Genomic DNA, 27,596 nt, shown 5'->3' with positions numbered 1-27,596 from the left:
ACATAGTCAGAGCTCCATGCGTTACTGACACTAGTGTTATTAATAATAAGTATATGAAAATCCAAGCAGAATGATAGTAAGGCATTGTTAGAAAGTAGGTCTAACTTCATTTACTGAATGCATGTTGACTGAGCACCAACCAGTGGAAGATGCTAAAAAGCCAAATGGATGGATTTCACTGTAGAGAGGGAAGGGCCCCTTCCATGAAGGTACCCTTCAATGTGAACAGTTGGTTGGTTAAAAGAGAAGTAGAGAAATGAGACATGAATGGCTGGACAGAGAATAGAGAACGAGGGGTGAATTCCTAAGGAGAAGGAATGTGCCTACTGAGAGTTTGGTTGGTCAGGAGAGGAAGCAGTCAAAAATGCCTCCAGAGATGGAGTTGAGATCACCAAGTTGCTGGAAACAGCCTGACACCCAGCAGAGGTGTCCAACAGACAGGGCTACCATTGGACAGAGCTTTGGTGAGACCTTGAAGCTCAAGATGTATACTTGGGAGTGATGTTGAAGCCTTGGGCAAGGATGAGTTCTCCTACCTACAACTCAAATTGTTCCCTTAACCATGTCTCAAGTGGCACATAGTATATTCCCTGCAAACCTTGAAAATCACTAACCAAACTGAACAATTTGGAACAGGTGCCAAGTTCAGTTCTGGGCATCAGAGTAGACCAAGAGGGAAAGTGTTTCACAAAACACACCTCAAAGGGGAAAGGGCATGCGGGTCCCTCCCACAGTCTGGGTATTGAGATAAAATTCCAGTGGTGTGTTGCTTTGGCAGCAGTTGCCTAGTGAGAAAGATGATGATAGAAGAAGCAAAAAAAAAAAAAAAAAATGGGCAGGAACAATAAATCATGCCAAATATTTCATGGTCATTTCAAGGTTTCTCGATAGAATATTCTAGGGATGGATGTAATAAAAATGTCTCCTGCTGATTTTTCTTGAACAAACAGAACTTTAGAGAATTATCGGGTGCCAGTGGTGGGGAAGGGTAGTTATGAATGTGATTACCAGTGTTGCCCAGTGAGTGGAGATCAGACAATTGATGCTATGTGACCCAACGTTCTGGGTTTCCCTGCAGGGTGATGCCAATGGCCATCCAGTTTTCCATCCTGATTATGCTGCACTCGGCTCTGGTCCTCATCACCACAGCAGAGGATTATAAGTGTTTGCCCCTCGTCCTCCGGAAAACTTGCTGTTGGATTAACGAGACCTATTTGGCCCGGAACGTCATCATCTTTGCATCCATCTTGATTAACTTCCTGGGCGCCATCTTGAATATCGTAAGCATTCCAAACCCACCAACCCTCTGGCTTCTCGCGTGCAGGCAGGAATGAAGGGTTTATGGAGCCTGCAGCTTCTTTTGTTTCTTCCTTTGTACCACTTACCTTCAAGTGCCTGGTGCAGCCCCAAGCTTAGGGATAGAGAACAGAGATGCGGCTACTGTCAGAGCTGTGCATCTTACTGGTGGCAAATTGTCTTTTTCCCAGTGGGGGTGGTTATCTGCTCCAAAGGAGCGTAAATGCCCTAAAGTTTCTATATTGTCAGTGGCCAACCAATTATAATCGTCAGAGTTTCCTTTAAGTACCTACCTGCTATGTGCCATGCACTGAAGGAGGAGCTGTACGTGTTTTTCTTAATAAATCCTCACATAAACCCCGTGAGGTAAGTCTCCTTATCCCCACTTTATGGCTAAGGAAACTGAGGCTCAGAGACATGAAATAACTTGCTAATAAGGTCTGTCTGACTCCACGACTCATGCTCATTCTCAAATAATAAATTGTATCTCTGGGAGTGGGGGTGGGGTGGGGAGTGGAAATTAAAGATCTGTCATTTCTTGAGCACCTACTATGTGCTACAGGTAGGTATTAACGTTCCCATGCAATGGGTAAGGAAACTGCACTTCAGGAAGCTTGAGATCTTGCCTATGACTTTCTAAGGGTTCATATTGGATGTGACACATTGAACTTGGATGACTCTCTAGCTGCCATATTTATCACTGTTTTTAATTTGGTAATACATGTTTTAATGATTTCATTTTCTCTCTAGAGTGGTAACATGATAGCGCCAGCATTTTTTGTGTATATACAAACAGTCTGTGTTGTCCAAGGCTGAGTTACTCTAGATTTTAGGAGTGATCTGTCTGATTCCAGGTTTTGAACTTGGCACATTGAGAGAGGCTAGTGGAGGCATCCATCTTGTGGCTGAGCCCATCATTGTGGCCTTTGGGCCTGAGGGAGGGTCTCCACGTGTTCAGCGACCCAAACTGAGGACTCCCACAGTTGTCAGCCTGTGAGTCGGAGGCTTATACTGCCTGAAATTCACTGTCCAGAATGGCCCAGTAATTACTTACAGTCTATGTTGCCCAAGCTCTATGGTTGGCCTTGTAGGAAAGGATTCTATGGCGTAAAGAAAAAGGAAAATCCTAATCTAATTAAAGTCATCATCTAATGAATATTTTATAGATTATTGCAATTGAAAACGGAAGTGCTTAGGAACATTGATCATGGTCTGTGGAGGCGTAGCCAGGATCTCAAGGCTTGAGGAATCAGGTATTTCTGGGGTGCAGGATCTGGAAATAAATTCAGTGATTCAGGTCAGTGTTACCTCTGGGCCACCCACGCCAGAGTGGTGCAGCAGGTAGTTCAGAGGCTTTGGAGTCAGATAGACCTGCCATCAAATCTCAGCTCTACCGCTTACCAGCTCGGTGATCCCAGACAAGTTACTTTACTTCTCGGAGTTTCATATTTTTCTATTGTAAAATGGGGATAAAAACAGTAGCTACATCACAAGGTGGTTGTGAGGCTTTTTTGTCCAAAGTGTCTGGCACAGAGGAGGCATTCAGCCAATGGCAGCTACTCCTTCCCGAGCACCGCAAAATCTGCCGCAGTTTCTGGCCTAGGGAATGCCCACCACCACCACCCCAACCGGCCTTGCCTCATGCTAAGAGTCTTTCTGGAAAACGTGCCCCCCTCAGATCCCTAGAATCCTCCCAGCTATTGAGGAGGAAGCAGGCTGCGAGCATCCCCCAGACCTTTTCTCCTGCCATCTGGCTCTCTTCAGAGCCCCACAGACACTCTCCACTGACCCTACGTGATGGGGCCAGCAGAGCTGTCTTAACCTGGCTTTGGGGCTGGCTTGCAAATACTTTTTCTGAGCCAGTACCTTCTTTAAAATGAAAGAGGAGATCCCAGCTGGCACCTCCATTCTGGAATGAAGCCCCCTGTAGGGCCTGGTCTGCCCAGGCTCCTGCTGAAGCTCAGCACACTGCTTTGTTCCCAGCACTCACACTGACTTTGTTGTTCCTGTGTTGTTTTGTTTTGTTTTGTTTTGTTTTGTTTTGTTTTGTTTTGTTGTTGTTCTTTTTTTTTAATCCGCAGCTGTGGTGTGATTTTGACAAGTCGATACCCTTGAAGAACCTGACTTTCAATTCCTCAGCTGTGTTTACAGATATCTGCTCCTACCCAGAGGTATTTATTCTCGAGCTCCCCTTGGCAAGACGTGGGCCTAGGTACCACCACCAGCTCCACACAAGCACAACTGGCTGAAGGGTCTCAGAAAACGTTCAAGAGGCCTGCTTCCTTCTTCTGCCGCCTGCTCCTCCTGCTCTCCTCTTCCTCCTTCCCCTTCTCTCCCTTTCCCTCCCTCCCCTGCCTCTTTCCCACCCCACTTCCAGCCCTTCCTGATTCTCCCTTCTTCTTCCTCCTCCTTTCTTCCTTCTTCACCTATACCTCTATCCATTTTCCTCTTCCCCTCCCCCGCTCCCCTACTCATTTCCCCTTCTCATCTCAGAATCCTAGAGCAGAATGTGCCGCTGTTCCCAATGTAGGGCAGAGTTAGGTCTCAAATGGTATTTGCTGCCTTCAATAAGGAGAGAAGGAAGGAAGAGAGGTGAGGAAGGGAGGGAGGAAGGAAGGAAGGAAGGGAAGAAAGGGAGGAAAGAAAGAAAGAACAAGGGAAGGGAGGGAGGAAGGAAGGGAGGGAGGGAAGGAGGAAGGAAGGAAGGGGGGAAGGAAAGAAGGAAGGGAGGGAGGGAGGGAAGGAGGAAGGAAGGAAGGAAGGAAGGGGGGAAGGAAAGAAGGAAGGAAGGAAGGGGGGAAGGAAAGAAGGAAGGGAGGGAGGGAGGGAAGGAGGAAGGGAGGGACGGAGGGAGGGGGGGAGGAAGGAAAGAAGGAAAGAGGAAAGAAGGGAAGGAAGGGAAGGGAGGGCGGAAGGAAGGATAAAGGGAGAGAGGGAGGGAGGAAGAGAGGGAAGGAAGGAGAGAAGGGAGGGAAGGAGGAAGGGGGGAGAGATAGAAGGAAGAAAGCTGATGAGTCACAAACACAGAAAAGCACAACTAAACTTAAAGCAAAGAGCAACACCACAGGATCAGGAGGTGTCCCAGCAGATACCCACCATCATTATGTAAGTCTCACCCTCCCTTGGCCACAGAGCCAGAGGTCTGGCCCTGGGTCTTGGGGTCAGCCTATGGCACTGGACAAAGGACAGTCTTAGGCTGTGTTAGCCATAGCCCAGAACTTTACATTCAGGGGCAGAAGTTCTGGGTCAGGACAGAGGACAGCTGGGATGTCCCAGCAGACCCCAGCCAACCTCACACCCCAAGGACCCAGGTAGACCCTTGTCCTCTAAGACCTCTCCACCATCTGGGTGGGGGAAAGGCTCTGTGTCGTCTCAACGAGGCCCCAGAATCGTTGTGAGAAATGCTCTGAAAAGGAGAGAAAGCCTCCTGCCCCGTACAAGGTACAGAGCATCTATTTGGTGCGCATGGCATCATTCAATCCTCCAACTGTAGGGGGCACAGGTGGTTGTTATCTCCATTTTCTAGATAATGTAACAGAGGCCCAGAGAGTAACATGTTCAGTGCCACCCAGCACCACTCCTGCCTGCCTTCCATCCTCCCTCACGTCTTTCCTTCTTTCTTTCTTTCTGTCCTTCTCTTCTTAATTCAGTTCTCGAGACTTGGAACTGCAGTTCAAACCCTATCTGGATTGTTCTTGACTTCGTGCTTCTGCATCCAGGCTCAGTCCTCCATCCCTAGGGGGGAAATAGGCTTTTCTTAAGGAAGTCCAGGGCAGGATGGGACTAGCTCTTGTTGGGGGACCTCCTCCCACCAAGTACCGAGAGAGCACAGACTTCATGGACTCTGTGGGCCACCAGCTCCCTGAGAACATCTCGGTTTGGGGGACATGAGCAGTGTTCCAAGAGGCAGTGATTTGGCCACCCATCAGCCGTGGAGAGTTAGGCAAAGCTGGATTTCACTCCCGGCTGAGCCCCTTCACCTGCTAGCAGTGGAATCTTGAGTCAGCTCTTCTTCTCTCTGAACCTGAGCTTCCTTGTCTGGAAAGTGGGACAAATAACATCTTCTTCACACGGCTTTTGTGGAGTTAGGGAATATCATGTTGTCATGGTGCCTACCTAATTGAGTTAGCAGATGTGGAGCTCCAGCGTGTCATCTGACATGAAGTTGGTGTTCGTGAGCTATTCATCTGGGCTTCCACATCACTCTAAAACAGTGCATACCCTTGACCCCAAACCTAAACTCCCAAACTCAGGACCACAGCACTCATGGGTTTGCCAGTCCTAAGAAAGTGGCTTTTGGATCACATATCATCTCTGTGCTTCGGTTTCCTTATCTATAAAACAAGGAGGAAACTAGTACCTTCCTCAAAGGCAGTTGTGAGGATTAAGTGCATTAATCCATGTAAAGTGTCCAGAGTCGCATCTAGCACAAAGTGCTGATTTAATGAGCAGATGCTCATTAAACATCAACCATGATGTATTTATGATTTCCTGTAAGAAGGTTTTGAGCCTGTACCACTGATACACGTTTATCTCTAAGTTACATTCCTGTATCACTATGCTACTGTATCATGTACATTATGGAGCATATTCAAAATGTAGAAATGTTAAAAATGAGATAAATTAAATAAGAGTTTCAGTACTTTCTTCCCACAACCAAAGGATCATCTTGCTCAGGGGTGAGCAAACTGTGGCCTCTAGCCAAATTCTACCTGCCACCTGTTTTGTAAGTAAAATTTTATTGGGGTCTAGCCACACCCATTTAGTACCAATTGTCTATGGCTAGTTTTTTTGGGTAAAGATTTATTTATTTAATTAGGGAGAGAGGGAGAGAGCACGCACGAGTGGGAGGAGGGGCAGAGAGAGAGGGAGAGAGAGTCCTCAAGTATACTCCATGCTGAGCGTGGAGCATAATGGGGGCCCAATCCCAGGACCCCAAGATCATGACCTGAGCAAAATCAAGAGTCGGCGCTCAACCAACTGAACCCCGCAGGTGCCCCGTATATGGCTACTTTGATAGTACAATTGGCAGAGTTGCGTAGCTGCAAGAGATGGTGTGGGGCCCGGTGAGCCAAAATATGTACTGTCTGACCCTTTACAGAGTTTGCCAACTCCTGGCATTCCCACAGATGCAGGAATCCCACTGGCCCAAAAGATGGGGATCTGGACTCTTTCCATCACCATCTACCACCAATGGCCTGATTCGACTGACCAGTTGCCATCTTGATATACATGGTTGTGCCTCCCTACCTAGGGATTTGTCCACCAAACAAGAAGGAATTAGACCTTCAGACCTTGTAAAAGACTTATTCACACACAGCGCCTCCCAGCACTCACACTAGTGTGCCCCCAAATCCCTTCATCTCTCTGAGCTTTGGCTTCCTCATCTGTGTACCTGACCTCTCTACCTCACCCCATGAGAAACAGGACTCAGTGCAAAAGCATGTGGTATAAACATATCATATAAACATGGATGATGCGGTGTAAGCATAAGAGGCTGTTCTAATATACAGTATCGAGTATAATTTAGTCTTGAACTGGAGCTTGCCAGTTACTCAAAATGGATGAAGATACAGTAAATGACTGAAGAAAGCCGCATTCCAACTATGATGTGAGAAATCGTCTTGGGGAGGAAAGAGACATGGGTTTGCGAAACGAATGCTGATCACATGCACAAACCCAGAGTGTGGTTATCTCAACACCTGCACAGGTTCTCAGCAGGCTCGATAGGAAGACCTTCATTTTAGAGTCAAGCCCCTTTATTATAGGCGCTGGCACATTTGAATAAATAGTCAACTGTATTTGCAGGAACAGTTAGAGCTTGCTAATGTTTTGAAGTGTCCCTGAGAGCCAATCTCCCACAGGGGTGTCATTATCTGTGTCTTTGTTCATTAAATATTTGCTGTCTTGATGGAGATGAGAGAAGAAAGGTGGGAGGGATTGAAAGAGGAAGACAAGAGGGAGAAAAGTCAAAAAGAAGGCAGAAAGAGGAAGAGAAACAAAAGAAAAGAGAATCCACGATCAAGCAAATAGGCAGTTTTTTTTTAATTCCAAAAGTGACGATAAAAACTAGTGCTTTCATTTCTCTGGTTAACTCCTCAGGTGGGAGTCCAAACCCTGCGTGGTTTTGGAGGAAACTTTATTCAGGGTGGTCAGAAATCCCCAGCTGCTATTCAGGATAAAATTAGGTTTTCCCACGTTCCTGCAGCGGCAGGCCCACCAAAACGTTCAAACAAAGAAGGAGTGTCAAATGGCTTTGCAGTAATTTCAGAACTTTTTCTAGTTGAACAGAGGGCTGTTACGTGAGCTCATTGTTTCTGCACAGAGCCGATCAGATGTTATAGCTAAATATATAAAGAAGATCGATGTGTTTTTTTCCCAAGTGATAATCAGTTTTTGGAATCGCTTTTCCCCACAAAGAGCCCAAAAGCCATAAAGACACAGGATGATCCAAAAACCAACAAGCCTTGCTGAAGCTTAGATTTCAAGTCTTTAAGGACCTTAACAGAACATGGGAAACAGAACAGGTATGGGTGGCAGAGGCTGTGTGGTGACCTCGAATGAAGGAGGACTCTTCTGCCATTTACTTGCTTTGTAGCCTTGGACAAGTCACTTAACTTCTCTGAGCCTTATTTTTCTCATCTCCATAATGGGATTATTTTTTGTTGTTGTTTTGTTTTGTTTTGTTTTGTGGAGCCCAACACAGAGTTTGAACTCACCACCCTGAGATCAAGACCTGAGTCGAGATTAAGAGTCGGTTGCTTAACCGACTGAGGCACCCCTATAATGGCATTATTAATAATATCTATAAGATTGTTGGGGTGACAAAAAGAGATGACATCCATAAAACACTCATTCAATTTTAGTTTCTTTCTTGTCTCTTTCTTGAAGCCTTTGGTACCTAGGGGAAAATAGTGTCTGCCCAAGTGGAGATCTGAATTTAAGGAAGATAGGACCATTACAAATTTCTTAAATGCACAACGTTCTGTGCTCCAAACATGAGCTTATCTACATGATCATGTGTCCAGTGTATGACTAAAAACTTTGAACAGGCCATATTTTCATAGCCTGTTTCCCTCTCATAATCTCGCTCTCCTGGCTTCACCAATTGTTTCCAAGATGGTGACCACCTTGCATTGTATCGTTCTCAGGGAGCCAGATCCTTCCAGACCCTGCACTTGTTGCCCATGCTTAGGGAGTGGCCTTGGAGGGCACACACTTAATTCCAACAATGTCACCATCTTCCTCTCTGCTGACCATTGTTAGCTGATTTCAATTTGCTGTCCTCTGGAAGCACATTTAATTTCTGAAAGTCACTGAGATGCATGATCTGGCTGGACATCCCTGTTCAGGAATCAAACACAGACTGCATTTTTTATATTTTTCAAAAATGGACTCTGATGATGATTTACAAAAATTTGAGGTCAGTCATCAAAGAAGCACAGCCAAGACCAGGGCATAGTCTTGCAAGCGACGGCATTGAATCGACCAGTAAGCACTGCCAGGATAAGCATCGTCCTACATTTTTAAAAATATTGTGTAGTAATGCCTTTCCATGTCTCCCTGCGGAATAAAGTGCAGACTTCTCAGCAGTAGATACAAGGGTTTTTGCAACGTGGCTTTGCCTCCTATCTCTGCCCTGCCACACCTGTGAACCCCTAATGCTCAGGACCCATTCAGGGGGCACTCCAGAAGCTATGGAGCATCTGAGTTCCTGGGCTAACTTAAAAGAACCCAGAGACTGTCGGTCGTTTGATAGAAATTTAGTCATTGTGTTGGGCCCAGCATCCTTCCAAGTTGTAGGAAACATGCACCCAGATGCAGCTGAAAGAGAGGTTTTCACAAAGTCATAATACTTCCTAGCTTCCTGTTCCTCTCCATTTTCTGGCCTCACTCCCACTATCCATTCAAGCCAGAAAAGAGACAGAGGAAAAGCTCCTGATGTTATTCACCCATGGTCCTCATACCTTTGACGTCCGATGGTTTACAGCATCACCATCCATAAGGTTCAACTTTAAAGCAGAAAGTTCCCTAAACTGTGCAAGGCAGTGAGCAAGGTGGTTCTTTTCAGTGGAATGGAGGGTGATAACAGAGCTGCCAGGAGCACACTAGCACAGTCGATGGAGGCAACAAAAAGGGAAAGATCCACCAATCCATTGTGCAAACATGGGACTATATTTAACTACTATGACTTCAGATGTCTTGGCAGAGAAAGAAGGAGGGCAACTCATTTGAAACTTCCCTGCCTGCCAATGTTACTAGCTCTCTTTATGATTAATTATGTAGGTGTTTTGATATACCCAAGGCATTCATTCTATAGATTTGTTCCTTCGTACCTTTGAGTTCATGTCATTCTATCTTCCTAGAATGTTCTCCCTTTTCCGTCATGTGAATCCTATCCATCCTTCAGATCCAGTTCAAATCCACCTGTCCCGTAAATCCTTCTCCAAACGTGTGTTCCTTCTGCCTCTGTGCTCCGTCATATTTGATCACGTTGCTGGCAGAGCACGCGGCAGCACATTGGTGTTGGTCTCTCCATGTCAGCTTTACATCTTAGACCACAGGATATGGTCCAGGCAGTCTCTCACCTTGGAATTCCCAATGCCTAACAACATGCCTTGATTGCAATGGCCACTCAGTAAATCCTTCTTACACTTCTTAAACTTAACTGTTGTGCCCTCATAAAGTTTTTCTTAAAGCCATAGTCATTTTGACAGCTTTGATTTAATCCACGATTCATAATTTTCATTGACAAAACTGTGCACAACCCTTCATTATGATGCAGGTAACAACGAAACAAGACGCTTCAGGCCTACCCACCTCTCCTCTATCTGTTAAAATGATGGATTCGGGGCATCAAGATGAGTTACCTGAAAATCTTGCCAAGGGAAGATCTTAAAGGAGAGTTGAAGAAAGCTCATCATCCATTTGAGACATGGATGTAATTGGATTTACTAAGAAAGAAAGATAAAAGTAAAGGGTGCCCAGACACAGGGGTCTTTAGGGATAGGCATGCTGCCTTATTCATTCCCAAGTCCACCATATGCACGATAAAGGCATGGGACCTGGCCCTCATAGGGGTCTCATCAGGGCGCTATCCACATTTGTTGATATCGCTGTTGAAAGTATACATTAATGAGTCGGTTTGACTTAGGAACTCAATAACGTGTCTTCCATAGTTGCTTGGAGATTTCTAGAAATCTTATGGTTTCCTCTGCCCATCCAGAAACTGTCTTTTTGTAATAGGAGAGAGGAGACAGCCGGTTGCTACAAAGAGCCATGCATAAGAGGGCTGCAGTGGATTTTAGGGATTGTCAAACTCAGTGTGTCCACTGGAGTCACATATATGTGGACAGATTGCTTCCAAGGGTCCTAGGTGCCATTTGACGGTTGTGAGAATTCAAACAACTCACTTAAGCTCTGTGAGCTTCAGTCTCTTCACCTGTAAAGTGGGAGTTATGATCCCCATCTTGGCCAGTTATTTTGAAAATTATAAGAGAACCACGTGGGCCTTGATAACACACCTTTTATTCTTTTTTCCCACTGGAGAGTCATTATCCAAACCTGACATTCAGAATGATACAGTGGGATGCTTCTGTAAGGGAAAGAGGCTGGGGAGCATCCTACAAAAGGCTGAAATCTGGCTGGGCAGACTGAGCTGTGGGGGCTGCATCAGGATTCCAGCTTGAGTGGCGCCAGACTGGCCTTTTGGACAGCTACTTCTTATACAAGGAGATAAATCTTATCCTGAGTGTGGGTGGTGCTATGGAGGAACGAGGCAGTTTCCAGGGCACCTGGAAATGCACACTAAGGCTTCTCAGAGGAAAGGACCCTTGTCAGAGCAGTGAGGCTTAGTCACATGGATGAGCTCTGAGCAAGAGAACATGGGATGCAGAGCACAGAGGCCCAGGAGAGTCAGGAAACAGCCATGGGAGATGCAGGTAGATGGTGAGGCTGAAATGTATGTTGGGTTTGGAAAATGAAGGGAAATCTGATCCGTGCTGGCCTTGTGAGCTCCCTCTCAGAAAGGAGAACACCATTTGAAGGAATGGTGAGCCGTAAAAGGCCTTCAAGCTGAGGCGTGGCATGATGAGTTCTGTGTTTTAGAAATTCGGGGGAGAGAAAGACAGTTGTGTGTTCAGTGGGGGGTGGGGGCTGCAAGCAGACAGAGTTGCCGGAAACTGTTCTGGAACCAGAACAGACAATGCTTGGGAGGGGAGGGCTGCCTGGATGTGAACTCTCTGAAGGAAGTGGAGGCTACAGACTTAGGGTGGCCTGACTGTGGAGTGTGGGGAAGAGAAAGGCAGCAAAGAAGAGACCAGTGGTTCTGGCTTAGGGCTGGTGTGAATGGTCCCCAAACGCCAAGGAACAGAGGCTCAGGAGGTGGTAAGGAAGTGATGAGTTCTGTTGGAGGCCTGTTGAACTTGAGGGCAGCCTGAGGTCTCCAAAGGGAGGTGCTCAGCCACCGTCTGCGTCAGGAGACCCTCTGGCACCCGTGCTGAGGGGATCGGCCCTCCCATATTCCTGTTGAGTCTGACCACCTCCCCTCTCTCTGTTTCCAGTACTTTGTCTTCACCGGGGTGCTGGCCATGGTGACCTGTGCAGTCTTCCTCCGCCTGAACTCTGTCCTGAAGCTGGCGGTGCTGCTGATTATGATCGCCATCTACGCCCTGCTGACCGAAACCATCTATGCGGGCCTCTTTCTGCGCTACGACAACCTGAACCACAGTGGAGAGTAAGTGCCCGCCATCACATGCTCAAAATGTGCTCAACTCCCAGTGGGAAATGGAGCCCTTGGGAGGCTGATTGTGATGGCGCCACTAAAATTTGGGGACCGTTGGATATTGACTTCTGTTTCTCAGCTCAGGCGCTCACTAGCTTACAAGTCTAGGCAAAAATCCCTTGTTTTCGGTTTTAAACTTTGGGCTGAGTAGTAACTAAAGAGTATCTCCGTTCTCCTTCCTCCAAACCTAATAATTTATGATTCCTTCCAGTTTAACAGCTCTGAGATGCATAGGGTCTGATTATAATTTGGCTGTGATGGTATTAATAGTAGCAGCCACTGTGCATTGAACACTTACTATGCTCCTTGCCCTGGATTATTTATAGAACACAGAAAAATACAAAAAATAACGTCTCGGCCTAGATTTCTTGCAACGGAGCCGGAGACAAGGCGAAGGGCCAGCACAGCTCCAGGGCAGGGAAAGGGAGGGGAAGAGGTCAGGAGGCAAACGCAGGCTGACATGGTATTCTGTGGCCATGTGGGTCATGAAGAGATTGAAAGGAGCCGCTCAGGGGCGCCTGGGTGGCTCAGTCGGTGAAGCGTCTGCCTTTGGCTCAGGTCATGATCCCAGGGTCCTGGGGTCAAGCCCCACGTCGGGCTCCTTGCTCAGTGAGGAGCCTGCTTCTCTCTCTCCCTCTGCCTGTCGCTCCCCCGGCTTGTGCTCTCTCACACTCTCAGATAAATAAACAAAATCTTAAAAAAAAAAAGGAAAAGAAAAGAAAAGAAAGGAACCACTCAGTTGAAATGTCTCTGGATGGGCAGGGAAGTGGGGAGAGGCGGGCTCAGGAAGCAGAAAGGGAGAGGAATTTCTCCGCTGGCCCCATCCCTTTCCTGTCTCTTGTGAGTCACAGCTCCATCTCTGGATGAATGTCCTGGTGACAGCCGTGGTCCCTCACATAGCCCCACGGGGAAGCTAGACCCCACACTTGCAACATGGAGCTTCACCTGCGCCGGGAGTGGCAGAGGCAGAGGGCCTCAGGTGTAGGAAGCACAGGGCTAACTGAGACCGCAGTAAGAGGCCCACAGAATGAGAAAAAGATGAAGCAGAGATTGTCCAAAAAGCCTCAGAAAATGTGTGGGATACTAATCATATGAACATCTATGAACCAACCCCTGGAAATAAACAACGCTAATAATGAGTCATATTTACTTCTGCATTTTTTAAAGATTTATTTCTTTATTTTAGAGAAAGAGAGAGAGAGCAGGAGTGGAAGGGGCACAGGGAGAGGGAGAGAGAGAGAGACTCAAGCAGACTCCTCGCTGAGCGTGGAGCCTGATGCGGGGTTTGATCTCACCACCCTGGAATCACGACCTGAGCCGAAATAAGAGTCAGACTCTTGACTGACTATGCCACTCAGGAACCCCTACTTCCACGTTTTTAAAAGGATAAAGTATCTCAGATATTTAGCTGAAGTTCTCTTGTCCCCGGCATTATTTTCCTCTCTTTCCCCTAAGAGCCAACTTCTAATGCACTTAATGTGTATCCTTCCCATCCATGTTTTTTACATAGATTTAGTTATGTCTATATTATAAATTACTTATAAAATTGTTTCGGTATCGTGCAGTATTGCATTTCTTAGCCGCATCTAGGTTGATAGCCACGGATGTAATTCTGCAGACTGCTTTCACAGTCTGCAGCTGTAATATGTTCTGATTACATAATATGAACAGACCAAAATATATTTATCCTTTGACCTATTAATAGACATTCAGGCTGTTAGCAGTTTTCCCTACTTAAAAAATGCCCAGTGACCATCATCAAAAACGTCTCTGGAACTTATATCTAAAAGCACACTTGCTGGATTGTAAGGTATTTGTATTTTCCACTTTGTACAGTATTGCCAAATTGCTCTCCCATGTGCCTAAAACAATTTCCCTCTCACAAGCAATGGTCCTGTTGCTCCTTGTTCCCACCCCCACCCTTGTTAGACTTTAAAAATTCTTGTTGAATTTATGGGTGTGAATTTTGTCTCATTGTTTTCATTAGTACTTCCTTGATTGTGAGTAAGTTTGTGCATATTTGCTTGTTGACTGACCATTTGGATTTCCTTTTAGGTGAACTGTCAAGGTCATATCCTTTGGCTGGTTTTCTGTTAGGTTGTTCACCTTTTTCTTACTGGATTTGCGAGGGTTCTTTATAAATTCTAGATGCTAATTTGTGTCTGTTAAGCATGTGTGTCAGACACTTTACGTACATTACCCTGTTTGATCCTCACATCAACCATCCGAAGAACACAGTCTCAGAAAGGTTAAACAGTTTTCCTGGTAACAGGAAACAGACAGTAACAAACAGATCTGGAGTCAAACTCAGGTCATCCTGGCTCCAAAGTCCACCTTTGTCAAAGCTGCACACACTTCTTTTAAGTCAAGCTGAAGAATCTCTCATGATATGTCCAGGGTTCAAAGAAAGTCGGAACAGTTTCAAATTAGGTGAAATGGTTAGTGGCGATGGTTGTTGCCATGGCCGAACAGAGGGCGAAGAAATGTAGAACAAAATAAGCCACATTTGTGGTAAGAATAAAATTAAACCAACAAGCCAGGGCTTTGGCTTCAAATCCAGAGTCTGTTGCCTTAGGAAGTCACTTCCCATCTCTGGACCTCAGTTTGCCCATCAGTGAAATGGAATAACTGTCCCCTATCCCAGGACCGTGTGAGGCTCTGATGTGCCTGGTACATAGCAGGTGATCCATAACAGTGCATTCCTAGCCCCTCCCCCCTATTTAGGAGAGAGGTCTATTAGTTCTGAATTCTGTTCTGCAGTCTTCAGGAAGAACTTGTAGTGAAATTGTTAAGCAGGGTTGTGAATGTGAACGCAATCCCAAACTCACTGCTGCTGACGTTGGAGTGTTTTTCTCAGCTTCTTCCCGACTCAAGGTCAATTATTGGTGAGTCTCATATTAACTCACACTTCGCTATCGACAGAACTAAACTAATAAGGAGCAGAAGAGCTCATTCAGCCTTCTCGTCTGCTGTGTTATAAATCAGCAGGTCAGTGGCCACTGTGGGTCCAGTTGGCAGCCACAGCCTGCTCATGCTGTTGGGGAGTTAGCCGACACTTTAGGAGCTCACCTTGGTTCGGTGGCACTCCGCTGGTTGTACCTGGGGGTCAGGTACCCCTGTAACGCAGAGTACGAAGAACCTTCCACCTGCGGCCTGGCTTCATCTCCGGCGAGATGGTCCCAGACACTTCAGACCAGCATCTCCCAGTCTGCTCAAGAGGCCCCTCCACAACAACTCCACATCTTAGCGAGCCCAAAACAGGAGAGGCACCCCTAGTATCTTATCAATCCCTGGAGATTCTCATCATGCTTTGTAAGGAAGCACTCTATCACAACACGTGTAAGTACAAGTTAAGGAGTTAAGGCACTTAGGTTCAAACCCCAGCTCTGCCATCAGTCAGCTGCGGGATCCTGAGGTCACTTTTATGAAAAGTGACCATCTCTCTAAGCAAGGCTTTTCTCATCTGTAAAGTGAGGGCAATAACCAATCCTACGTTGTAGGAGTATCCAAGAGATCAAATGTGGTCATGGAAACTTAGCACAAGGCCTGGCATAGAATAAGCACTTGACTGATACTAAAAATTATTATCCCACATGCCCCCTCCATGCCATAAATGCTGCTATTCTAGAAAGATCCACAATCTCATCTCTGGGCTGCTGTCACCTAACAGATCTCCCAGCCCCTACTCTCAATTCATCCCTCTCAAAGCCATCAGAGCCATCTTGTCAACTCATTATTCTTCCTAAAACCCTGAAGGGGCTCCAGGGCACGTGGATGGCTGAGTTGGTTAAGCATCCGACTCTCGATTTTGGCTCAGGTCATGATCTCAGGGTCGTGAGATCGAGCCCTGTGTCAGTCTCTGCACTTGGTGGGGAGTCTGCTTTGGGGTTCTGTCTCTTTCTCTGCCTCTCCCTCCTACCCCCCGCTTGTTCTCTCTTTCTCTCTAAAAATAAATGAATAAATCTTAAAAAAAAAAAAAAACCTCTGAGAAGCTAAAAATTCAACCTGTTTCTCAAGGACTCCACATGTCTGCCTGGTCTGGCCCCCGTGACTCCTTCAATCTTTCTTCCTACAGCTCCAAAGACCACCACATATACATCCTGTGTTCTGGCCATGGGAAGCCATGCTGTTTACCTACCCAGTGAGCGTCTGCACACACCCCTGCTGGACGCACCCATCTCCCTGACTATTTCCAACCCATCCCTCTCAAGGTCCAACTCAAAGACAGTAAAGCCCTCTCTGATCATCCTTCATTTTCTAATCTGTGCACATCATCTTTTATCATTGCGCTTCTCCCTCTGTGTTGCAAGCATTGATTTTCATGTCTTCCTCTTCCATTCAAGTAGGAGCTTTTGAGGGCAAGGACCACTACTCATGCTTGAATTTTGGCACTTAGTAGAGTACCTGGCAGCAGATGTCCAATTAAAAATTTGTTGAGTGAAACATCAAATAATTGACTGACTGAAAGAAGCCTTAGCTCCTTGGGAATCCTCTTATACCATTGAATCACAGCAAGCTAAGTGTCATCTCTCCACAACCTCTATGATTATTACTCACCATCACCCTGAAACCAAGTGTTCTCCATCCCATAAGCACTTATGTGTCCCACCTTTGCTAGGCCCTACAACTTCACAGATGAATAAGACATTATTTTCATCATCAAGGATCTCAGGGGCAAGCAATTACAAGTAAGTGCATATAGGAGGGCACAGCAGCTACTGAGAAAGTTATCACTGAGATGTAGATTGACAGCCTGGCTACACCATTCACTAGATCAGTGAACTAGAATGAGTCGTTGAACAACTGAGCCTCAGTTTCTTCTTTCCTGGAAAAGGGCTAATAGTGTCTTAATCATTGATATGACAATTAAAGAGGAACATGTATGTAAAGTGTTATTACAGGTATGGCATAAGATCAGCACTTAGCAAATGTAGTCATTAGCATGACAACAGAATAAAGCATCATTCGAACTGGCTGGTTTATTTTGAGTTTCAGAAGGGGAAATGGGAACTAAGAGCTAAACTAAGAATTTGGCATCAGGTGCACAAATGGCCAAAGCTCTGAACTTGGCGCTTGAGATGGTGAATGCACATCCTGGCTCTGATAGGAATCAGCTGTGTGAACTTCGGCAAGTAGCTTCACCCTGGTCCTCGATCTTAAATCTATAAAATCAAAGCCATGCAAGGGATATTACATTATCTATTGTACACATAGTATGGAATAGAATGGATCCACCCAACTTGCATTATAAAGTATTTAATCACATGGTATTATTTTCATAATATATACTAAGTACAGAAGTAGGTTTCAAAAATAGTATGAACCATACAGTCCTAAATTTGTAAACATATTTTTGCATGGAAGAAAAGGAAATGACATTTAGTTGGCTCCAAAATATTTTTTAAAGGTTTATTTATTTATTGAAGAGAGAGAGAGGATGACCTGGAGGAGAGACACACGAGAGGGAAAGAAATCCTCAAGCAGACTCCCCCTGAAGTGTGGACCCTGATGCAAGCCTGGATCACAGGACCCTGAGATCATGACCTGAGCCAAAATCAAGAGTCGGACGCTCAACCGACTGAGCCACCCAGGCACCCCTAGTTAACTCCAAAATATTAACCATTGTTTTCTCTGGGTGGTAGGCGTAAGGACAATTTCTGTTTTCTAATTTGTGAATTTATATTAGCTTCCAAATTTACCACAGTTAGCATAAATACTTCTGTAATGGGTAACACTCAAATTAAACATTATTTTTTGTGAGACACCAGATAAGATGCTCTCTAAAGACTGTTATAGCCCTCGAGAATTAGCATTATGCTACATGTGTTTTTACTTAATTATGTGCCTTTATATTAGCATAGGGAGATGGTTGTATTAATTCTGTGATTTTATTACTATAAATAAATTAATTCAAAATATCACTGGATTTAAGTCTGTGCCACCCAGTATCAAACAAAGTGTTAAAATTTCATACACCTTTTGGTCATTTAGCTCTCTTGGAAGTTCTTCAAAAAATCACAGAAGCTACCAGGAAAAAAAAAAATTCCTTCTAAATTCAAATGACAGTTCTTTTTTGATGTTCCTTGGCCTGGCTGACTTTCTATGCATATTTTGCAATCTTGACTCCGGCCATAATATTTCCAGGTGAAATAGAGCTCAAAGACTAAGAAACCATTCATAACAATTTTCTCGTACTTTTTTTCTGATCTAGCCACCTCTTTATTTTTGGTCAACCACTGCTTTCCAGAGGTATTTGTGTTTTCCCTTGAAGGTGTGTTGCAAGTGATACATTGCTGGCCTTCCAAAAGTCTTCTACGTCACAAAGAAAAGGATGTCAGAAGTGCCTGGGAAAGCAGGAGTTTCTGTGAGGGCACACTCAGGAGGAGTTAAATGCAGGGTGTCTCCCATTCTATGAAGCTGTGGGAAGGAGGGATTTGTTTCAAGCATCCCCAACAGGAGCAAGAACAAGCACCAGCAGCTTTTCAACCAGCTAGCTTAAGCAAGATACATGACCCATGTCTATAGAGCCTTTCCTATCTTTTCCTCCTGAAGTCTTACCACCCTTGAAGACTCAGCTCCCGTGTTCCCTGAATATCCATCCTGGGTTACTTTCTCCTTCCATGTATTCCCATGGCAACAACGACGTATTTTTACGATGGAGTGCACTGTGTTATGAACTTATCTATCCGTTTGGCTCTCTCCTTTCCTGGACTGTTTTGAGGGCAAAGACAATGTGCCTTCTTCATTTTCTGTATCCCAGCATGTGCCTGGCACACAGTAGTGCTCAGTAATTATGTGCTTTACTGGGGCTATAGACAACAGACACAATAAAGAGTATCATCTATTATTAGCATCTTCTCTCCAAGGAAAAGCAGATGGAACTAGGAATTCACAAATCTGAATCTTGTGCCAGCCTGCAGACATGGGGCTGGTCCCCTGGGTCCCTGTATGCACAAGAGCTCCCCAAGAGAAAGCACATTTCTGTCCCTGAGTTCTTGTTCTAGCTGCAGATCTGGACTGGGTCTGCCTGGATCAGCTGGGAGCGTCTTCGACCAAAATCTAGATGAGAAGCTGGTCTTGGCAACGGGGTTCATGCCCCCATTTCCTGAGCCCAGTGCTACTCCTGCTCATCTCCCATGAGGAGAGAAAAGAGAAGGCTGGAGACCACCTGGTGCAGCCATATCAATGTTCACTCTCCCCCCTCCCTCTACACACCGCATCTCCTCTTTGATGGCCCCCTGTGTCCTGAAGCCTCCTCAGAGTTAGGTCACTAGTGAGTATATGTGTGCTTGTGGTTGGGAGGCAATAAAACAGTCAGTGATGTGATCCGGTTTTAGTGACACAGAACATTCCAGCGACCATGTTGGAAATAGATGGTGGAGGGCAATAAAGGGGGCTTCTGAAAGTCATGGTGGCTAGACTCAGGTGTCACAGGTAGAGATGGAGAGAGTGGAGGGACTGGGGATGTATTTGGGTGGAAGAGCAGACAGGATTTGGATATTGGGGTGGTGAGGGCTGACTCCTAGGTTTGCTTTTGTATTTGGCTCAAGTACTGGGGTGAGTGGATGAGGGGGGCATTGCCCGAGATGGAGAAAGGTGGGGGAAGAATAAGAGGTAATGGAAAGCAAGTCCCACTGTCCCTACAGACAATTTGTCTAAAACATTTTTATTCTGAGTTTTCTTCATTAGCCCCCAGAAGCCTGTCCAGGGGACTGTTTATTGCCACAAATCGCCTGTGTCCATATTCAAAGTCCAATGTTGCTTCCTCCAAACCCTTTGCCTCCTGGCCTAGCTTGTTCTGAGAAAGGCTTCGTACTGGGCTGAAATGAGAGAAAACATTCGGAATCAAACAAGGGTCTCCCTGGAACTTCTGAATTCCTTGGATGACTGAAAGTCACATCAGTGTTTAAATACACACTTACCCATCTTAGCTGCCTTCCAGCTTGGTCTCTGGAAGAGCCCAGGACAGGCCAGACCAGCAGCACCTCAGCTTGTACCCTAGCAAGGACTGTGAATGGAGCATTGAGGAGGGAGGGGGTGTCAGTCCAGGAGGAGATGATGCACAAAGAACAGAGTCTTTATTAAAAGATATAAGAATTAAAATGTGGATTATAACAGTGCCTGACTCATGGAATTGATGTAAGAATTTTAAAAAATTGATAGAATTAAAATAGTGTCCGACTCACAGAATTGATTTAAGAATCTAAGTGAAAGCAGTTAGAACAGAGACAGCCATATCATCAGCACCATGTACCTGTCCCTTAAATAGAATAACATCTAAAGGAAAAGGAAGAGATCCTGGTCTTTGCATGGATTTTTGTGATGAGAAAGTTTCAAAGCTCTTTGAAGTCGGGAAGAGTTCTGCAAAGGGAAAACATTTTTATCAATGTGAGGGCATTGTCGAGATGCTAGACTCTAGATTCGTCCACCAGGTGTGACCAAAGTGACCTCAGACCCTGGAGAATCAACTGATTTCTGAATTAGCCTATATGGAAACCCTCAGACAGCAGCCCGTATCACCTAGTGGGTGCTCAAGAAATATTCCGTCCTTTCTGTTTATCCCGCTTCTTTCTGAACCTGGTCTCCTACTGAGTCTCTTTGGGGTCCCTCCATGGTTGTAAATTCACCCCACTTGCCTTTCTTCTTCCAACAGAGATTTCCTGGGGACAAAAGAGGCCTCACTGCTGCTGATGGCCATGTTCCTCCTTGCTGTGTTCTACCATGGACAGCAGGTAATCTAACACTTTGCTCAAACTCCCCTCCGCTACCTGGCGTTTCCCATTGCCATGAAACTGACCTACAAGGCTTCTGCTCTTCCTTGTAGCAAATGACCCATCGGCTGCTTACAAGAAGTGGTGATTCTTCATGAATCGATTCCTAATAAAGATCACCTAATTAAAAAAACTAAGCTGGAGATGATGATTTGGCAAGCCAGGTGGTTTTTATGTCTTTCAGGTATATCTCTTTCAAAGAGATCATTGCTATGAAAAAAAAAACTTTCAATTTCTGCCTGAGGTAAACCGGGATCTCTCCCAGTTCCATTATTGCCTGTATAAAGTCATTGCTGGAGAAGTTGTGTCCTGGTCTAGGGAACCATGCAGGTGTGAGGATCAGTTGAGCCAGGGTCTTAATCCAGCCTCTGACTCTCAGTTTGTGGCCTTAAGCAAGTCGCTCATCTCCCTGAACCTAGAGGTCTTCCTCAGATGTGAAATAGGATAATAACACCTGGATGGGTCCATTTTGAAGAATCATTTGAGATTATCATGTGCGGCATTTTGCACACTGCCTCACATAAGTATACGAAATGCTTCATTCCTTACTTGTCTCAAGCAGATAAAGTGCCTAAAGTATATGGATGCCATTTCCCTATGAGCCACTACTCTGCTGGGATCTGGGGAGGGTACTGTGGCTAGCTCTGTATAAAACCCCATTCCTGGTCCCAAGGGTTCCAATCTCCTGGAGGAGAGCAGACCCTAAATAATGCGATGAGGGACCTGCTATGTGCGGATCAGGCTGTCCAAGGACTTCAAGAGTTGGAGGGGCAAGAATTTATTCTGCATGGGAGCGTGATGCCAGGCTTCGCCCAGGGGATTTACCTGCTGTGGCCAGTAGGACATCTCCATGTGGACTCAGACCATGAATGCTGTGGTGTTCATCAACTGGGGAGATTTTCTCTCCCCGGTAGAGCCAGGTCCTGCCAATATTCTCTGCCCTGCCCTGGATCCCTGTCCATCTTTCTTCGGTCTGCATGCACTTCAGAAAAAGTAACCAGGAAGGGAGAAAAACAAAACAGGAAGACTCTCAGCTAGAGCAGAAATAGAAACATAGCGCTGAGAAATCACCATGGAAACGCGGAGGTAATCAACCCTGAGAAACCCTGAAACAGCCCCAAACCCCGAGAACCTAGAGATACATACGAAGTGATGTGTGTAGCAAGGGGGATAGTAACATGTAGTCAAGGGGGAGAAAGACAAGTATACAGACCTGATAAGGAGGAAGGGTTACTGTGTATCAAGTTCCTACTCTGTGCCTCTATTATCTGTATCATCGTCCCAACAACGCGGAATGGTAGTTGTTAGCAGTCCTGTTTCACAGATGAAGAAAGTCACGTTACTCATCTAGTTGGGGGGGTGGGAGGGACCAGATTCAAACCCAGATCTTTCTCTAAAGCCCACCCTTTCTACTTCTCTAGACTGGAGAAAGAAAGAAGCTAACATACCAACAAAATGGCCCCGGGCACTCAGTCTTGCAGTGTGACTTTGATTTGGTTTTAAATTTGACCTGAAATCATGGCAAAATAATAAGCCAAATATCAAAATCTAGCCATTTCTAGAATTCCTGTATTTAGGTATTTCTGGCTCTCTGTCAGAGCTGGGGTCATATCTTCCATGTCTTGATGGCTTCTGGTTACAGAGGAGAACTCCTCAGTCTGACACGCAAACAGCAATCCATCTGAGGGCTGTGAGGATGGAATCAGACAAGGCGATCCTACAGAGAAACATACCCCTCCACCCCCCATGTTTGAAACTGAGGAGTGAGCAACCCCCCCCCCCCCGAGATAACTAAGAAAGAGCAAATTCAGAGTGAGGGCCTCATTCCACAATAGGAAGGATGCTCCTTTCTCCTCTGTCACCTTACGGAAGTATTTTGTGCCCTGGCAATGGCCCTTCCTCGATACCCTTTTAACATTCTGATTCAATTCGTTCTATGCCCCATTTGTCCTAGGAAACAGACAACCTAACCATGTTAAGATTATGTGTAAATATGAGTATATTTGTGCATAGTGAGGATCCGAGTGCTTAAGTGACATCTGTTACGGCTCCTTCTTATTTTTAACTTTCAAAAGGCTCTAAAATTACATAATCATATCCCATAATGGTAGCAGTTTCAGGTCTATAGGCTTTGGAGTGGGGAAAAAGTATTCAAGCTCCGACTCTGCCACTTAGTGGCTATGCGACCTTCAGCAATTTACTTAACTTTCTGAGTCCCAGTTTTCTCGCCTATAAAATGGGTGTGCTAACAGGTTCTACTTCATAGGGCTGTTATAAGATTATACAAGAATATAATTGTAATATACTAATCCCGGTGGTTTGCACATAGACTATGTTTTCAAAAATCCTAAGCTATGGATGCTTTACTTTGAAAACAGGCCTCTGAGACAAACAGGGAAAGTATTATTATGCATCTGGTCCCAAGTCACCGAGGTCTTAAAGCCAACAAGGAACACCAGGTAGAAACAGGAATCCAAAACCTCCGGGTCTGTTCTCTCCCCACTGAGTGCCCCTGTCTCTCTTTGCGAAAGGGGTCTTTCTGCCTCACCTGCATCACTTCTGTGTCCTCTGTCTACTGCACCTGTCAGGCTCCTGTTTCTCTGAACCCAAGTCTGCCTACCCCTGGGTCTGCTACCTGCTTCCACCAGTTTCTCTTTTTGGGACTCAGAGCCCTCAATTTTTTTAAAGGTTGAATAGTGCCCTTTGATGCCTGGTACAGAGCAGCAGCCTGATGGGAGCATGTGTAATGAGACATGTCCAGAGGGACAGAGGGAATTATGTAACTGAACACTTGGGAAATTTCACCTTGTCCATATGCTGAAGGTCTATGCCATTCCTTCCTCCTCCTCCAAGGCAGGTGAACGTTCTACACGGTGGGGAGACAGAGAGCAGTCAGGTGCCTGCCGCCTCGCCTGGTTCACTTGCAGCCCTGAGGTGTGGGCTTGGCCTCAGGGGCTCCATTTATAGCAGAGGAAGCCGTCTCTGCATACAGGGACAGAGATTAATGAGGTCTCCAGTCACTTACTTCCAGGTCAGATAAAGATGGGCACCAGGACTGTGTGGCTTAGAAGGAAAGACCCAAGCATTGGAACCAAGTATTCTTTTTTTTTTTTTTTTGAGAGAGAGAGAGAGAGAGAGCACAGGGGGCAGGGAGAGGGAGAGAGAATCCCAATCAGGCTCCACACCCACTGCGGAGCCCCATGTAGGGCTCCATCTCATGACCTTGAGATCATGACCTGAGCTGGAATCAAGAGTCAGATGCTTAACCAACTGAGCCACCCAGTCGCCCCTGGAACCAACTGGGAGGATGGGTGACATTGAGAAACTCAAGCCCCTCAAGCCGACATTCCTCTACCTATAAAATGAGAAGGATAATAGTTTCCTGCGAGGAGTTTGAGAATGGCTCCCTGAGGCCAAATACATATAGAGCAGGGGTTAAGTCACAGCTTGGCGTCAGAATGTCCTGAGTTCAAAGCCAGTCTCTATTTGTGAGCCCTTGGGCAATTGACTTTGTCTTACTGTCACTCCATTTCCTCACCTGTGAAATGGAAATAATAAAGTACCCACCTTGTTGAGTCGTATGACTAAATGAGCTTCGGTATATAGGAAGTGCTTAAAATAGTGCCTGGTCCAAGGCAAGAGCCGGGCCAGTGTTAGCTCTCATTCTGTGCTAAGAGCCTGGCACAAAGCTTCTGAACAGTAAGTGTTGGTTCCTTGGTACTCTTCTCATAGAGCCAGTTCCCTAATAGTCTGGTGAAAATCAAGAAAGAGATTGCGCTTCCAAATCCATTGATGGTTCTTGAGCAAATGCTGAAGAATTTTCACTTTTAAAGCTTCTCTGTGCCTTCTGTGTGCTTTGCCTTGCTGTCCACGCCTGCTCTAACCAGTGTGTTGAAATGTTCTCTTTCCTTAACGTGTTCCTCTGTCTTTCATTTTTCTCCCTTCACCACTGAGCTGAGAGCAAATCAAAGGCAGAGACGGAATTTCACGCATCTTTGTATGCCGAGCACCGTGCACATAGTAGGTGCACAATACACTAGACCTTAGTAAACTGGAAAGGCTTACTTTCCTCCCACAGAGGTTAAATAAGCGATGCCTGCCTGCATGAGACTTGCTTTGTCAAGAGACAGAGCTGTCCTCGGATTAGAGTCTCCTTATGGACATGTCTTCAGCGCAGTGACCAGCCGTCGCCTGGCTGAAATGCAAAGTGTGTTCTTAACTTATAACTGAAAAATCCTGGCTGAAATCAACTCCAGGACTCCAGGTTTCCTTACCTGTGTTTCCAAGCTGAATTCAACCAGATGAAAGGTTTTCAAAAGAAAACAAATAAAAAATGATCTGCTTCAACCAAGCATGCACTTTTAACGGAGATAACTAAACATTTCATTTGGGTAAGAAAATACTGTCCTACAACTTGACAAATTAAAATTTGATGTTCTTGAATCTGGAAGGAAAAAAGCTAAAGCACAGCCTTGATCTGACCTTATCCACTGCTGCCTTAACTTGCAGTAGTACCTTATAAATCTATAGTTCAGACATTTCAGAATTCTTTTGCAAGCAGAATGTGATTTGGTCCATATAATAGATCCATATAATAATCCATGCCTCTTGAACTAGACATGATGGGGACAGTTATCCTTATTTTTTTAGAAGGGGAACCAAAATACCAGAAGTTGAATGACTTTCCCAAAGTCATACAACAAAACAGTCAAGACCAGCATTCTTTTTTTTTTTTGGCAGTTAATATGCATTTTATTTTTTCCCCTTTTTTTTATTATGTTATGTTAGTCACCATACAATACTTCATTAGTTTCTGCTGTTCCCTGATTCATTGTTTGCGTATAACACCCAGGGCTCATTGGAATACATGCCTTCCTTAAGAGCAGCGTTCTTTTGTGCAACATGCTGCCTCCACTCATTTTTGTTCTTATAGAAAATCTCAAACATATACAAAAGTTTGTGAAATGCATAATTAGTCCCACAACTTCAACAATCATTAACTCCTGTGTCTTTTCTCGCCATTTCTCTATTCATTTTGCTCATCGCTCCTTCCCAGTTATTTTGAAGCAAATTCCAGATGTCCTTTCATCTGTAAATGCTTCAATATGCATCTAATCAAGATAGAGAATTCTAACCTAATCATAATGCTATTAGACACTTTAAAAAAGAAAATGGTGTTTCTCTAACATTGTCAAGCCTCTAGGCACTGTATCAATTTCTTAATTGGTTTATAATTATATTTTTAAGTTTGTTTATTTGATTTGGGTCGCAAATAAAATCTGTGTATTGCCATTGGTTGATTATCTCCTAAGTCTCCTAAGTCTCCTAATTTGTAAGATTACTCTCCATGTCTTTTTTTCTGGCAACATTTTGTGAGAGTCGTCCAACTTCTATAATGCTTCCCAGTTTAGAGTTAGTCAATTGCATCCTCTCAGGACATTCAACACATTCTTCTGTCCATTGTTTTTCCTGTATTGGTAGTTATGTTTAGAAACTTGGTGAGATTCAGTTTCACTTTTTTTTCTACAAAAATATGTTATTGGTTGGTTTTGTGAATTATTTTTAACAGGCACATCATATCTGCTTATCTTTTTTTCTGTTAGCAACTATTGACAAGAATAGCCTCTATCCATTTATTTTATAGGTGGTGATATCTCCATTCTATCAATAGTCCATAAGTCATTAGCTAGAATACAGCTTGAATGAGAACCTACTCCTCCAAGTACAGCTCATAAAGCAAAGGCAGGATAAATGATTAATTCTTTCCCTGTAACTGCATTTCCCCATAAGTTTCCAGTCAGCCTGTCCCCAAGCACCATCCAGAGATGATCGATGAGGTTGTGTGTCTTCAGTGTCATTGTGAACTGAGGCATGCTACCATATTCCCTGTGTTTCAATCCATTGCAATCACTATCCTTATTAAAGCTCCATTTGTCACATCTTTGACACGTGGGAGCCTGTTCACATAACCCCCCATCATCTCTGGGGGTCTTCTTATTTTCTGGTGTGAAAAGATGGTCCAGGCTTGTATGTTTCCTGCCCTAAAATTCGGCCATTTCTGCAAAGAGCGTGAGGTCATTTTTGTAGGAATTGATATTTTGAAACCAGTCTGGACACTGGGAGTGCCCACTGCTACTAGATTTTCATTATTTCTAGGCTTTTATATTAGTGGGCCAAGGTAGGAAATATGTACATACCATGAGTTCATAGTAATACTTATTGACTTTTGGCTTAGACCCATCAATTTTATAGCTGCATCTCCTTTTTCTCTTCCCAGAAATATCAGTTCTCAGTGACACCAGTACAATTACCCATTTGCTTTATCCTGCAATTCACAACCAATAGTCTAAGAGCAATGATACAGACTGCCACCTACAATATGATTGTTATAAATGGTTTTAAGATTCTTTTTGACTTCTTTTTATCCTAGAATATTTCCCTCTACAAATGTGTCATCAAATTATTGTGTTAAATGTGTTTGGTATATCTCTTCTCAGGGTGGTTATATGCATAGATTCATTTGCTTGTCTGTCTGTTTGTTTTTACAGAGTTTTTTTAAACAACTATTTAGTTTTATAATTTATAATTATATAATTTATAATATAATTTTATAATTCCACAATTCAATAGCCAAGCTTATAAAACAAGATACAATTTTAAAACTTTAAATTTGTCCCTATTTCTCCACCCTATTTCCTCCCTTCCTCATCTCTTTGGTAATGAGTTTTTATGTTTGACCTTTTATT

The 27,596-nt window shown here is 44.7% G+C and overlaps 1 protein-coding gene across 3 annotated transcripts in view; it reads left to right on the top strand.

The window, feature by feature from the left end:
• Window positions 1-27,596, top strand: part of ADCY8 (adenylate cyclase 8) — a 228,624-nt gene that overhangs the window by 176,673 nt on the left and 24,355 nt on the right. For 2 of the 3 annotated variants that reach the window (XM_027615225.2, XM_027615207.2), the window contains 4 exons: window positions 1,079-1,280; window positions 3,378-3,467; window positions 11,859-12,031; window positions 20,733-20,811. In XM_027615225.2, the coding sequence (XP_027471026.1) occupies window positions 1,079-1,280; window positions 3,378-3,467; window positions 11,859-12,031; window positions 20,733-20,811 (544 nt within the window). The remainder of the gene's footprint in view (window positions 1-1,078; window positions 1,281-3,377; window positions 3,468-11,858; window positions 12,032-20,732; window positions 20,812-27,596) is intronic. The other variant, XM_027615216.2, reaches the window with a different exon arrangement.

Source organism: Zalophus californianus, chromosome 4 (genome assembly GCF_009762305.2).
Source record: "Zalophus californianus isolate mZalCal1 chromosome 4, mZalCal1.pri.v2, whole genome shotgun sequence".
Taxonomy (NCBI): Eukaryota; Metazoa; Chordata; class Mammalia; order Carnivora; family Otariidae; genus Zalophus; species Zalophus californianus.
Note: the sequence above shows the minus strand (reverse complement) of the source record. Positions and strands in the feature narration are given on the sequence as shown.